General features: G+C 40.6%; 1 protein-coding gene and 1 long non-coding RNA gene across 2 annotated transcripts in view; both read left to right on the top strand.

Moving 5' to 3' along the window:
* LOC117525607 overlaps positions 1-12979 on the top strand; it is an 87236-nt gene that overhangs the window by 17222 nt on the left and 57035 nt on the right. The gene's annotated exons all lie outside the window — the stretch shown is intronic.
* Positions 4573-12732, top strand: grhprb (glyoxylate reductase/hydroxypyruvate reductase b). Its single transcript, XM_034187504.1, has 9 exons — positions 4573-4896; positions 5794-5927; positions 6009-6081; positions 7033-7149; positions 7243-7331; positions 7414-7518; positions 9560-9695; positions 9794-9924; positions 12058-12732. Exons 1-9 carry the CDS (start codon positions 4724-4726, stop codon positions 12177-12179), a joined length of 1080 nt encoding a protein of 359 aa, XP_034043395.1. The 5' UTR covers positions 4573-4723; the 3' UTR covers positions 12180-12732.

Genomic DNA, 12979 nt, shown 5'->3' with positions numbered 1-12979 from the left:
TTATTTTGTTTTCTCACAGCAGATGATGAAAGGTAAACAACACAATGAAGAAGCGGTTCAACTGTGCATCCAGAAAGTATTCACAGCGCTGTGCTTTTCCACATTTTGTTATGTTCCCGTCTTATTCCAAAATGGGGTTAATTTTTTTTTCCCCTCAAAATTCTGCTCACAGCACCCCATAATGACAACATGAATTTTCTTTTGAAATTTTTGCAGATTTATTATAAATAATAATTATATACATATAAAAAACTAAGAAATCACATACACACTTTGCTAAGTACTTTGTTGATGCACCTTTGGCAGCAATTACAGCCTCAAGTCTTCTTGAATATGATGTCACAAGCTTGGCATACCTGTCTTTGGGCAGCTTTGCCCATTCCTCTTTGCAGCACCTCTCAAGCTCCATCAGGTTGGATGGGGAGCATTGGTGCACAGCCATTTTCAGATCTCTCCAGAGATCTTCAATCAGATTCAGGTCTGGCTGAGCCACTCAAGGACATACGGGTGATTCTTAGACTACGGGCACTTATGTCCTTTGATCATATTGTATGAATAACAGAAAAACGGGGAAATGTCACACTTTTATAGTTATCTTTACAATGAAGTGTGTTAAGAAATTTGTTCTAGTAGTCTATGATGACTTTTTCACCTTTTTTCAGCATCATTATATGCAAATATTGCCGTTTTGTGCTTGTCCCACACCCAGACTTTTGATCTTCAATGATAAAAATGAATGGTAAAGAAACGTTTTTTCTAATGTTTTAAAATATCTCTGAATAAAATATCAGTAAAATAATCAAAACATAATTGGGGTATTCAATGTCATACAGCTGTTGTGATTTTTTTAAACAAAATGTAGTTGTCCCACACTATTGCCGTAATTTCCACCACGACACTGTAATGTCCCTTTAAACAGTTTGTATGAAAGATTGTGTGGGTAGTTTCTATGGAGATAAACAGTGACATCAGAGCACATGTATATAGCGCCAAATCACAACAAACAGTTGCCCCAAGGCGCTTTATATTGTAAGGCAATGGTGTGGTGGAAATTACATTTACAAGGCCAACAGTGCCCGTAGTTAAAGAATCACCCATACACAGAGTTGCCCTGAAGACACTCCTTTGATATGTTAAAAATAAGAAAGAACTTTATTAATCCCGAAAGAAATTGTTTTGCCAGAATGCCGAAACAGTAAACATTGCCTTTTTGTCTTGGCTGTGTTCTTAGGGTCATTGTCCTGTTGAAAGATGAATCGTCGCCCCAGTCTGAGGTCAAGAGCGCTCTGGAGCAGGTTTTCATCCAGCATGTGTCTGTACATTGCTGCATTAAACTTTCCCTCAATCCTAACTAGTCTCCCAGTTTCTGCCTCTGAAAAACATCCCCACAGCATGATGCTGCCACCACCATGCTTCACTGTAGGGATGGTGCCTGGTTTCCTCCAAACACGATGCCCGGTATTCACACCAAAGCGTTCAATCTGTGTGTCATCAGAAAAGAGAATTTTGTTTCTCATGGTCGGAGAGTCCTTCAGGTGCCTTTTGTCAAACTCCAGGTGGGCTGCGATGTGCCTTTTACTAAGGAGTGGCTTCTGTCTGGCCACTCTATCATACAGGCCTGATTGGGGAATTTCTGCAGAGATGGTTGTCCTTTTCGAAGGTTCTCCTCTCTCCACAGAGGAATGCTGGAGCTCTGACAGAGTGACCATCGGGTTCTTGGTCACCTCCCTGACTAAAGCCCTTCTCCCCTGATCACTTTGTTTAGACGGGCGGCCAGCTCTAGGAAGAGTCCTGATGGATCCAAACTGCTTACATTCCTGGATGACGGAGGCCACTGTGCTCATTGGGACCTTCAAGCCAGCAGAAATGTTTCTGTTCCCTTCCCCCAGATTTGTGTGCCTCAAGACAAGCCTGTCTTGGAGGTCTACAATTCCTTGGACTTCATGGTTGGTTTGTGCTCTGACATGCTTTTCAAACTACCATCCCTGGTTCTCAAGACCAGGCACCTAAGTGGCTCTACTCTACTCCATTCTACTCTTTTATTCTACTCTTCTTTTTTTAGATATTTAGATATACCTTAGTATACACTAGTAGAGTTCTACTTTAGAATTGGAATATATTATAGAAGACGTACCTTACTGAATTTTCATGCACTGTCAACTGTGGGACCTTATATGTAGGCAGGTGTGTGTCTTTCTAAATCATGTCCAATCAACTGAATTTACGCCAGGTGGACTTCAGTTAAGCTCTAGAGACATCTCAAGGATGATCAGTGAAAACAAGGATGCACCTGAGCTCAATTTTGAGCTTCACGGCAAAAGTTGTGAATACGTATGTACACGTGATTTCTTTTTTTCTTATTATTTTTGATAAATTTGTAAAAATATTTAAAAAAAACAAAAAAACTTTTTTCACATTGTCATTATGGGATATTATGTGTCAAAGTTTGAGGAAAAAAATTAATTTAGTCCATTTTGGAATAAGGCTGTAACGTAACAAAATGTGGAAAAAGTGCAGCCCTGTGAATACTTTCTGGATGCACCATATATGGGCCCTGAACCCCACTGGTGCTCATCCCCAGATATCATTGCGTGGAAAGGATGAGATTCTATGACTCCCCTAAAATGGGATTCCAGTCCATTACGGATAACTTCCTCAGCTAAGGTGGTACCTATTTACAGTTAGACAGACAGGTAGTTTGACCATGAACTCAAGCGAAGTCTACGTATCAGTCACCCAACTCTGATTGTGTCGATCCCACCTGATTAACAATACAATGACTGGAAGTGAAATGGGACGGCTTACCTGTGACCTGACCAAATATCGCCTTCTACTTCCTGTTTTTCCGCATATGTGCACAGTGGCGCTTTGCTGCATTCAGCTCAGTACGGTCAACACTCCAACAATACATAAACATTGTTGTAAAAGACAAAACAGTCCTGTATAGGACTAGACACACCCCATGGGAGGTGGACACAACACACGAGTGACAAACAAACCTTTTGATTGTATCCACAGGAGTGCATTGTGGTGTTGATGGAAACAGTGATTCAGCTCACAGTGACAGTTGTCTCTCTGGGTTGTGTTAGTTTTACATTATATAGTATTTGATGATAAATTCTTAGTTTTCTATGGCAAAAAAAAAAAAATTCCACCATGCCAGTGTGATAACATGACTGCAGTGATGACTTAGGAGCTCTCAGCCAATCAGTGCCTGATGTTCAGATGTAGAACTCCACAGAGACCTTCAAGTGAGAGGGTGGAGCTGGAGGAAGGAGCTGGATGATCAAAACGAGTGGGTGATTCTTTAACTACGGGCACTATTGGCCTTGTAAATGTAATTTCCACCACACCATTGCCTTACAATATAAAGCGCCTTGGGGCAACTGTTTGATGTGATTTGGGGCTATATACATGTGCTCTGATATCACTGTTTATCTCCATAGAAACTACCCACACAATCTTTCATACAAACTGTTTAAAGGGACATTACAGTGTTGTGGTGGAAATTACGGCAACAGTGTGGGACAACTACATTTTGTTTAAAAAAATCACAACAGTTGTATGACATTGAATACCCCAATTATGTTTTGATTATTTTACTGATATTTTATTCAGAGATATTTTAAAACATTAGAAAAAACGTTTCTTTACCATTTTTATCATTGAAGATCAAAAGTCTGGGTGTGGGACAAGCACAAAACGGCAATATTTGCATATAATGATGCTGAAAAAAGGTGAAAAAGTCATCATAGACTACTAGAACAAATTTCTTAACACACTTTCATTGTAAAGATAACTATAAAAGTGTGAAATTTCCCCTTTTTTCTGTTTTTCATACAATATGATCAAAGGACATAATAAGTGCCCGTAGTCTAAGAATCACCCAAGTATGAATTGATGCTACAAGAGTGGAGTTTTTCAGCTGAGAAATCATGAGATGACAACTGAAAAAATTTGAAGTGATTTAGAAATATTTGAAACAAGTACCTTGAAATGTGTCACTACCGGTACTTCCTCCTATCAGAACTGTGCCATTGAGTTGAAGTAGTAAATGACCATGTGACTGATGTTTTTTTTTTTTTTTTCCCAAACCCTGAGGTTTTAGCATGTTTGAAAATGACCAAGTTTGAGTGCTGAAAGTGGCGCTGCAGGGCACTGCTGAAAATTAATCATATTGTTTTCAAAAACACATTTTTTAAAGAATCCACACAGACTGCTTGTAAATGTGGCCAAAACTAACATCAGCTCGAAGGCCTCGCTACCATCAAAGCAGCCCTGTTTATGGTTACTGTGTTGATCCAGTTCTAATTCAAATTTTGCTATAATTCACATTTCCCGCAGAGTATTTCATAATCATTCCTTCAGTTACTCTGCCTGATCCTCTAAGGGGGCTCCATCCCCCAATACTAAGAAACCAGACTTCAAGTGACAAAATTCCAATTGTTTTTTTGTTGTTTGTTCTTTTTATATGATGCCCTTTACATCTGTTTGTGGTATAAATTACACTTGGCCTGACGCATAGTTGTGATTTCCTCTTTTTTTTTTTAAATATAGGTCTATCCATCAACTTCAGGCACCCTCCCTCCAATCACATTGGTCAAAAACACACACAGGAACCTCCCCCTGAACAAAGGCCAACACCAGTGCATGCAGAAGCCACTCTAAACTCCAAAGTATCACTTTTATCTCTGGGATACCTGCCCACTGTTTCACTCTGATAATGTGGTGCAGTCATGTGGCATTGCGTCGGTTCCAGCGGATTGCTGCTACGCCTGTGAATGTCACAGGGAGACTTGTGGCAACTGTGCAGAGGGAGATGTCAACCCTGCCGAGAGTCTACATTACCCGACAAATCCCTCCCGAGGGCCTGAGGATCCTCCGTGAATCTGGACAGTGAGTCACACTTTGGACCATGTGAGGGTGATTCTTAGACTACGGACACTTATTATGTCCTTTGATCATATTGTATGAAAAACAGAAAAAAGGGGAAATTTCACACTTTTATAGTTATCTTTACAATGAAAGTGTGTTAAGAAATTTGTTCTAGTAGTCTATGATGACTTTTTCACCTTTTTTCAGCATCATTATATGCAAATATTGCCGTTTTGTGCTTGTCCCACACCCAGACTTTTGATTTTCAATGAAAAAAATGAATGGTAAAACGTTTTTTTTCTAATATTTTAAAATCTCTCTGAATAAAATATCAGTAAAATAATCAAAACATAATTGGGTATTCAATGTCATACAACTGTTGTTTGTTGATTTTTTTAAACAAAATGTAGTTGTCCCACACTATTACCGTAATTTCCACCACAACACTGTAATGTCCCTTTAAACAGTTTGTATGAAATATTGTTTGGGTAGTTTCTATGGAGATAAACAGTCACATCAGAGCACATGTATATAGCGCCAAATCGCAACAAACAGTTGCCCCAAGGCGCTTTATATTGTAAGGCAATGGTGTGGTGGAAATTACATTTACAAGGCCAATAGTGCCCATAGTTAAAGAATCACCCGTGAACTCATGACTGCCTGATTCGCACAGCTAATGTTTGACTTTAGGCGGGTTAGATGAGGTGTAAAGGGTATTTCCCCCTTCGTCTCACTGGCCCTTAAACTCAGTATTTTTGTGAATACTTGCATTTTATTTCTGTTCTGTAATTGTTGGTAAATATTAAAGATACCCTCTAGGATGATGTCAGCATCATCTATGACTCAACTTTGAAACTCATACATTGTTGTCAAGTGCAAAACAAATACTTGCACCAGTTGCTCCCGTTTTTAATCTAGAGTGCAGTTTGAGCTGTGGAATTCAGATGATGTGCCCGTGCCTCGGAAGGAGCTCCTTCAACAGGTCAAAGGTGTCGATGCACTGCTGTGTGTGCTGACAGAGAAAATCGATGCTGAATTGTTGGACGCCGCAGGTCAGTTTGTGATTCGGCTGAACCATCTCAATGCAATGAACATCCCAAATGTATATTTGCACGCATGTCATTCTTCTGCAGGTCCCAACCTGAAGGTCCTCAGTACCATGTCTGTGGGTTTTGATCACCTTTCTTTGGAGGAGCTGAAGAAAAGGTGATTTGTCTCCAACTGCTTCTCTAAAACACGATAACTTGCAGCTGGTATTCCACATTAAAGGGAATAATAAAACTAAACTTTACTTGAGCATTATATTAAAGTTACCATATTAGTCCATGGTACCACTTCAGGGCAACAAAACACTTACAATCCAGTCTTAGCAGACCACAGCCTACCTAAAAATGTATGGTGGCCATCCCAGCCACGTAGGGATCAATGAAGAATTCCGCAGGGGTCAGCACTTTTTGTGTTCCAATTATAGAGAACAAGCAATCCAAGATTTCTGACATCTGCCAAGGGTTGACGAGAACTGAAAATAAAGGATATGCGATTCACATTGTGACCTGGACGTTACCTGGATCTGTATTCCACAACACAATGCAATAATTGCATACTGATCTAGAATGGTCCAACTGATCAAGATGTCACAATATGATATTTAATACACAAGCTGAAACAAACTAGTGTCTTCATGATCTTGGTTTTACATTGTGATGTCATATCCATGAAGTAGTTTTGATGTAATTAAAAGTCTACAAAGTGAAAATACTGATTCGGAATTTGAATCTGGATCACCTCCTAAATTTAATGGAGTCTTCCAAGGGCTAATATCCATCTGTGGTGAAAATTTTGTCAAAATCTGTGCAGTAGTTTTGACATAATCCTGCTAACACACAAGCAAATAAATAATCACAGATGATTTTATTACATCCTTGGCGGACGTAACTATACAAATTATTTGTCTGATCATAAAGATTCCTAAAAGATAGTTTGGACTATCTATAACGGAATGTTATGGAGTAAAAGCAGACAAAGAAAAAAAAAGTGACAAAGGTCAAGTTTGTACAGGGGTCAAAAGTTAAAGCTGCTCCAATTTTGGTCAGAAAAAGTGGTGCAAATTGTTTGCTGGATGTTGTGTAACAGTTGTGTGTGTATACTTTTCACCAGAGGAATCCGTGTGGGTTACACCCCGGATGTACTGACAGACTCTGTGGCCGAGCTGACAGTGGCGCTGTTGCTCACCACATCCAGACGGCTCATTGAGGCCAGTCACGAAGCAAAGACGTAATAATACACTCAAGCATCCACACAGCATACAGACAGGCATGAATCATCTTTAAATGTGCAAATGCTAAAGTGTGTCTCTCCATGTCGCAGTGGCGGCTGGGGCACGTGGAGAACTCTGTGGCTATGTGGGTATGAACTTGTCAACAGCACCGTGGGCATCCTGGGCTTAGGGAGGATCGGTAAGCATGTGTGAAATCCAGACAAGTGCACGCAGTGCCTGCACACCAGCTGAGTGGATATTTGTGTATTTGTGCTTTAAAGGTGTTGCTATCGCTGAGCGCCTGGCGTCTTTCAAAGTGAAGAAATTCATCTACACAGACGTTTCCCCCAGACCGGAGCTCGCCAGCATCATCAACGCAGAGTATGGTAAGAATTAATCATTACCCACAGGGGAGGATCTAGATTCAGGTGAAGGGGGGTTGTGACTTGGTTGGGTGTGCCAAAGACACACCTCCCACCTCCAAGAAAATTTTTAAAATGAACAACATTTTGCCTGCTTTTTAAGGCCTTATGTGAAGCTCAGTGGTTAATTTTCAAGTTGTGCCAGCATCTTGAAACCGAGACTTCCGGTTAGGGAGCCTCTCGCTCGCATGTTTGGCGTCATTAGAAACAACAGCTCAGCTGTCAGATTTCCAGGGAGCGAAATGGCCACTGGAGGTGAAATCCATTCCGTATCTGTAAGTAATTTTCTTGTCGTCGTTAACCGACAAGGAACGAGAAGGAGTGATGTGAATGTTGATATAAAAGCCCGGTCACACGGCACTAATGAAGGACACCGAAGGCAAAACAAAACAAGAAATCTGGACTTACGTTGACATAATTTAACCATCATCCAGCTTCGTTCCTGCAGCTGGTGCTTCATCATAATTTTCAAACTGTTGAAAAATGTGAACGAATCCCGATAACTTCAATTTGTCCGTATTCTGGTTTGCTTTCTGTCTTGATGGTTCCTCATCGTTTGCGTAGTTCCCGTACAGTCAGCGTTCTGTTTGACTATTGTCCAACTTTGTCCAACCTTCGAAGTCCGACGTCTTGCACGAACGTTGATGATATCTGAACGGATCAATAACTAAAGATCCAACGAGCTGAACATGACTTGTGCATGTGTGGGACGAAAAGCAACGTTGCGTCTCCCCACCCGGAAAGAGTTGTGATGTCATCACACATGCATGTAGGTGCTGCTCTAGCGGCAACTTGAAAATCATCCATTGCCTGGAACACCTCCCTTGGGAGGTGCCCAGGAGGCATCCTTACCAGATGCCCGAACCACCTCAGCTGGCTCCTTTCAACGTGAAGGAGCAGCGACTCTACTCCGGGCCCCTCACGGATGACCGAATTTCTCACCCTATCTCTAAGGGAGACACCAGCCACCCTCCTAAGGAAACCCTTTTCAGCCACTTCAAGTTCAATTTTAATTTATATAGCACCAAATCACAACAGAGTTGCCTCAAGGCGCTTTACACAAGTAAGGTCTAACCTTGCCAACCCGCAGAGCAGCAGTGGTAAGGAAGAAACCTCAAGCAGACCAGACTCAAAGGGATGACCCTCTGCTTGGGCCATGTTACAGACATAAATTACAGAACAATTCACAGAACTAATCTACAGGAAATGCTGTTGGTGCACAGGATAGGAGGGTCTCCAGCACAAATATTACACCCATCTCTGGATGGAGCTGCACCTTAAACAGAGAGAAAAAAACAATCAGGCATCAGAAAGACAAGAAATACAGTATAATTTGTCAGCATTAAACAACAAGAAAAACAGGAAAAATGAAGGTGATCGCCGGCCACTAGCCCTAAGCTTCACTAAAAGACTCAGAATTTAGGTAACGTTGAGGCCGCGGCCCGCTCCAATTACTAATAAATGAAATAAAAGAGTAAAAAAGCGTAGAACTATACTATGCCAGTATGCCATTTGTACCTGCGATCTAGTTCTTTTGGTTATGACCCAACCCTCATGACTATAGATGAGAGTAGGAACAAGATCAACTAGTAGATCGAGAGCTTCGCTTTTTGGCTCAGCTCCCTTTTCGTCACAACAGTACAGTAGAGCGAATGCAACACCGCCCCTGCTGCGCCGATTCTTTGGCCAATCTCATGCTCTATTGTCCCCTCACTCGTGAACAAGACCCCAAGGTACTCGTCATTTTTAAATATACATTATTTTAAACACTGGAAATCTTCTGTCAAATGAGCTGTGTGTGTGTGTGTTGGGGGGGGGGTCATTGCAACCACCTCAACCCCGCTCTAGATCCGCCTCTGTCCAGCTTTCTCAGACCAGAATTTTACCCGTTATCTTCCTCACACAGCAACAAAATTCATCAACAATGAGGTGGAGAGATTAATGGAGGTTTAATGAAAAGAACATTCAGATCTGGATGTCAGATGCATGTTCTCTCTGCATTTAGTCTCTTTGGATGAGTTGGCGAAGCAGTCAGATTTCCTGGCTGTCTGCTGTGCGTTAACGCCAGAGACAAAGGAGATCTGTAACAAGGACCTCTTCTCCAAAATGAAAAATACATCCATCTTCATCAACACTAGCAGGTATCCTCGCCTTATACACGCAGCCGCTTCGACCCTAAGTGTTGTACAGTAAAATACATGAAGTGCAGTGTGATTGGGGCATATTCTTTGTGTGTCAGAGGTGGCGTGGTAAACCAGGAGGACTTGTATGAGGCGCTGTCCACTGGGCAGATTGCAGGAGCCGGACTAGATGTCACAGTGCCTGAGCCCCTTCCAACAAACCATCCACTCTTTACCCTCAAAAACTGTGGTGAGCACCGACATTCAGGGTTTTTGAGAAACTGACTGCGGCTCCAAAAGTTTGTGTGTGTAAGGTTGGCAGAAGTGTAACTGTTTGGTGGTGGGACAACAGAAATTGTCCTAATTATGCAAATTTGCATTTTAAGTTAATTTTCAATTGAAAATTGCACCAGAAATAAAATCTTCTTACACAATATACAGTAGTGTTCAGAATAATAGTAGTGCTATGTGACTAAAGATTAATCCAGGTTTTGAGTATATTTCTTATTGTTACATGGAAAACAAGGTACCAGTAGATTCAGTAGATTCTCACAAATCCACCAAGACCAAGCATTCATGATATGCACACTTAAGGATATGAAATTGGGCTATTAGTAAAAAAAAAAAAAGAGTAGAAAAGGGGGTGTTCACAATAATAGTAGTGTGGCGTTCAGTCAGTGAGTTCGTCAATTTTGTGGAACAAACAGGCATGAATCAGGTGTCCTCTACTTAAGGATGAAGCCAGCACCTGTTGAACATGTTTTTCTCTTTGAAAGCCTGAGGAAAATGGGACGTTTAAGACATTGTTCAGAAGAACAGCGTAGTTTGATTTAAAAGTTGATTGGAGAGGGGAAAACTTATACACAGGTGCAAAAAATTATAGGCTGTTCATCTACAATGATCTCCAATGCTTTAAAATGGACAAAAAAAACCAGAGACGCGTGGAAGAAAACGGAAAACAACCATCAAAATGGATAGAAGAATAACCAGAATGGCAAAGGCTCACCCATTGATCCGCTCCAGGATTATCAAAGACAGGCTGCAGTTACCTGTAATTGCTGTGACAGTTAGAAGACGCCTGTGTGAAGCTAATTTATTTGCAAGAATCCCCCGCAAAGTCCCTCTGTTAAATAAAAGACATGCAGAAGAGGTTACAATTTGCCAAAGAACACATCAACTGGCCTAAAGAGAAATGGATCAGTATTTTGTGGACTGATGAGAGTAAAATTGTTCTTTTTGGGTCCAAGGGCTGCAGACAGTTTGTGAGACGACCCCCAAACTCTGAATTCAAGCCACAGTAGACAGTGAACCATGGTGGTGCAAGCATCATGATATGGGCATGTTTCTCCTACTATGGTGTTGGGCCTATATATCGCATACCAAGTATCATGGATCAGTTTGTATATGTCAAAATACTTGAAGAGGTCATGTTGCCTTATGCTGAAGAGGACATGCCCTTGAAATGGGTGTTTCAACAAGACAATGACCCCAAGCACACTACTAGTAAACAAGCAAAATCTTGGTTCCAAACCAACAAAATTAATGTTTTGGAGTGGCCTGCCCAATCCCCGGACCTAAATCCAATTGAGAACTTGTGGGGTGACATCAAAAAAGCTGTTTCTGAAGCAAAACCCAGAAATGTGAATGAATTGTGGAATGTTGTTAAAGAATCTTGGAGTGGAATAACAGCAGAAAGGTGCCACAAGTTGGTTGACTCCATGCCTCACAAATGTGAAGAAATCATGAAAACTGTGGTTATACAACTAAATACTAGTTTAGTGATTCACAGGATTGCTAAAAAAAGCAGCTTGACCATAATAGTTTTGAGTTTGTAGCGTCAACAGCAGATGCTACTATTATTATAGCCCAATTTCATAGCCTTAAGAGTGTGCATATCATGAATGCTTGGTCTTGTTGGATTTGTGAGAATCTACTGGTACCTTGTTTCCCATGTAATAATAAGAAATATACTCAAAACCTGGATTAATCTTTTTAGTCGCATAGCACTACTATTATTCTGAACACTACTGTAAATTTGGAAAAACAAGCAGTCCAACAGAAAAAGTAAACATTTAACAACTAATGACAAATGACAGGATGGTGGTAGCTTTTCTTTCAGTGGCATTGTTCTACTTTATTTTCTGTCACACTTGTCATCCTTTCTGTATTTCAGGAGGTTGTGGTTACTGGATGGTGTTTTCGGGACTAACTCAGTCAGAAAAATTTAAGAAACTGAAGCAGAAAACATTCTGAATATCAATTTTCTGGTGGGGTTATTAAAATGTGGGGGAGTACAGCCCCATCAAGTTTAAGCCTGGAGCCGCTTATGCTGATTTAGACCATGTTGCAGCCTCACCGTTGTGTTTTTCCTTCTTCCCCACAGTGATTCTCCCACACATCGCAAGTGCTTCCTATACTACCCGCAACGCCATGTCTGCACTGGCAGCAAACAACCTTCTCCTCGGCCTACGTGGTGAACCAATGATCAAAGAGCTCAAGTTCTGACAAAGAACTGATTTAATCATGAACCAATAGTCCTGTTACCTGACCGTTTTCTTTACAGCACTAACATAAGACTAGAAGTACATTCTCTTCTGTTCTTTTATTTTGGCTTTTAAGTTGACTAATGTCTATAACGATTCAGTTACTGCAATTTCAACAACTGCCACTTTAAAAAAAAAAACTCAACAGTTTAAATGATTTTCCATGTTTATTTTGTCTATACAACACACTGTACAGTCTTCATAACTTTCAATAACAGGCATTTTCCTCTCTCAGATATACTATGCTAAGTTAAAAACAAAGATTAAAATTTGGCATATTAATATAAGCCCAGCTTTTCAAGTTAGCAGGCATAAGGCAGTAATTTCTTCAATTTAGGCCTTTTATGTGCTAAATTGTAGCGTGTGTTTAAAGGGATAACAATTAGATAGATTAGGTTCACAAAGATGTACAGTTTCCACACAGTAGTAATTGTAAATAGGCTGCTGTGATAAAACCAGTTTTGATTCTGTGTTCCTCCACCACTACAATGCCGTATTTCTTGGCATTTGTTTACAATGAGAGAACCCTATGAGGCAAATCTTTTCCATCCAAGTTTTAAATTTCAGCTCATTCTGGTCTGACCTACAGTGTTATGACTCTACAGTGCAATAAGGTGCAAACTAGTAACGTAAGTAACGGCCTTTTGATTCTCATCAACTGTGAGTGACACAATACAGCAAACAATAAATTATACAAAAAGGCAAAGATGTAATTAAAGTGTTATTTTCTCATTTCAGTTCACAAAAACAGAACTATACATG

This window comes from Thalassophryne amazonica, chromosome 15 (genome assembly GCF_902500255.1).
Source record: "Thalassophryne amazonica chromosome 15, fThaAma1.1, whole genome shotgun sequence".
Taxonomy (NCBI): Eukaryota; Metazoa; Chordata; class Actinopteri; order Batrachoidiformes; family Batrachoididae; genus Thalassophryne; species Thalassophryne amazonica.
The sequence above is the reverse complement of the archived record's forward strand: the minus strand, read 5'-3'. Positions and strand labels throughout refer to the sequence as shown.

Coding starts and splice junctions, on each gene's coding strand:
- grhprb (XM_034187504.1), top strand. CDS start 4,724: ATGTGGTGCAGTCATGTGGCATTGCGTCGGTTCCAGCGGATTGCTGCT. Junction 4,897..5,793: donor ATCCTCCGTGAATCTGGACA/GTGAGTCACACT, acceptor TTTTTAATCTAG/AGTGCAGTTTGAGCTGTGGA. Junction 9,696..9,793: donor ATCTTCATCAACACTAGCAG/GTATCCTCGCCT, acceptor TTTGTGTGTCAG/AGGTGGCGTGGTAAACCAGG.